This window comes from Eimeria mitis, genomic scaffold (assembly GCF_000499745.2).
Source record: "Eimeria mitis Houghton genomic scaffold, Emh_scaff6125, whole genome shotgun sequence".
Taxonomy (NCBI): domain Eukaryota; phylum Apicomplexa; class Conoidasida; order Eucoccidiorida; family Eimeriidae; genus Eimeria; species Eimeria mitis.
In genome coordinates, this window is record NW_013574335.1 from 2,453 (window position 1) to 3,107 (window position 655).

Here is a 655-nt window from a genome sequence, read left to right on the forward strand (position 1 = left end):
ATTGGCCTCTTCCTTGCTGAGCGTCTGGCGCTTCAAAGCTGAATGAAACTTCTCCTTTTGCATCTGCAATATGTATTTGAGCCTTTCGTTAACTTGATTCGCCCGTTGGTACGCAGCTTTAACAGCCTCGACATCGTTCGCACCATCCATGCCCTGGACATCCTGCAGCTGCCGCTGAAACAAATCTTTGACGACTTGCATTTCTTCATTTGTTATTCCAGAGGGTGTCTGCCCCGCAGGTGCTAGGCGAACTTTTGACAATAACACATGGATTTCCTGTATCAAATTTGCATCCATCTCAAGCGGTATGCGAATCAACTGCAGCTTTCCCGTCAGCCAAGCCTTATGAGCTTGTAGTATATAGGTCATCAGCGCGCCGTCCAAAACAGACAAGCGTTCCAAGGTTTTCATCCTGTAATTCATGGCAGCAACGGCTGCGTAGACTTTGACAAAATCATCTGCTCCGCACTCGTCTACGAACTCTAATGACTGCAGGATTCTAAGCTGGTCCTCATTCTCATGTTTCAGAGTTGTGGAGGCATTTCCCACCCGAGCCAACGTCAAAAGGGACATTTCGAAGCCTGGTGAAGCCATCATATCCGCCAGAGCTATCTGCAAACCCTCGGCGTCTGAGAAAATAATCTTCTCAGAACAG

General features: G+C 47.9%; 1 protein-coding gene across 1 annotated transcript in view; it reads right to left on the reverse strand.

Moving 5' to 3' along the window:
* Positions 1-594, reverse strand: part of EMH_0086070 (uncharacterized protein) — a gene marked incomplete at both ends in the record, with an annotated part of 2,694 nt that extends 2,100 nt beyond the window's left edge. Inside the window, one exon of the mRNA XM_013500984.1 lies at positions 1-594. Coding sequence (XP_013356438.1) covers positions 1-594 — 594 coding nt within the window.
* Positions 595-655: the final 61 nt, after the last annotated feature.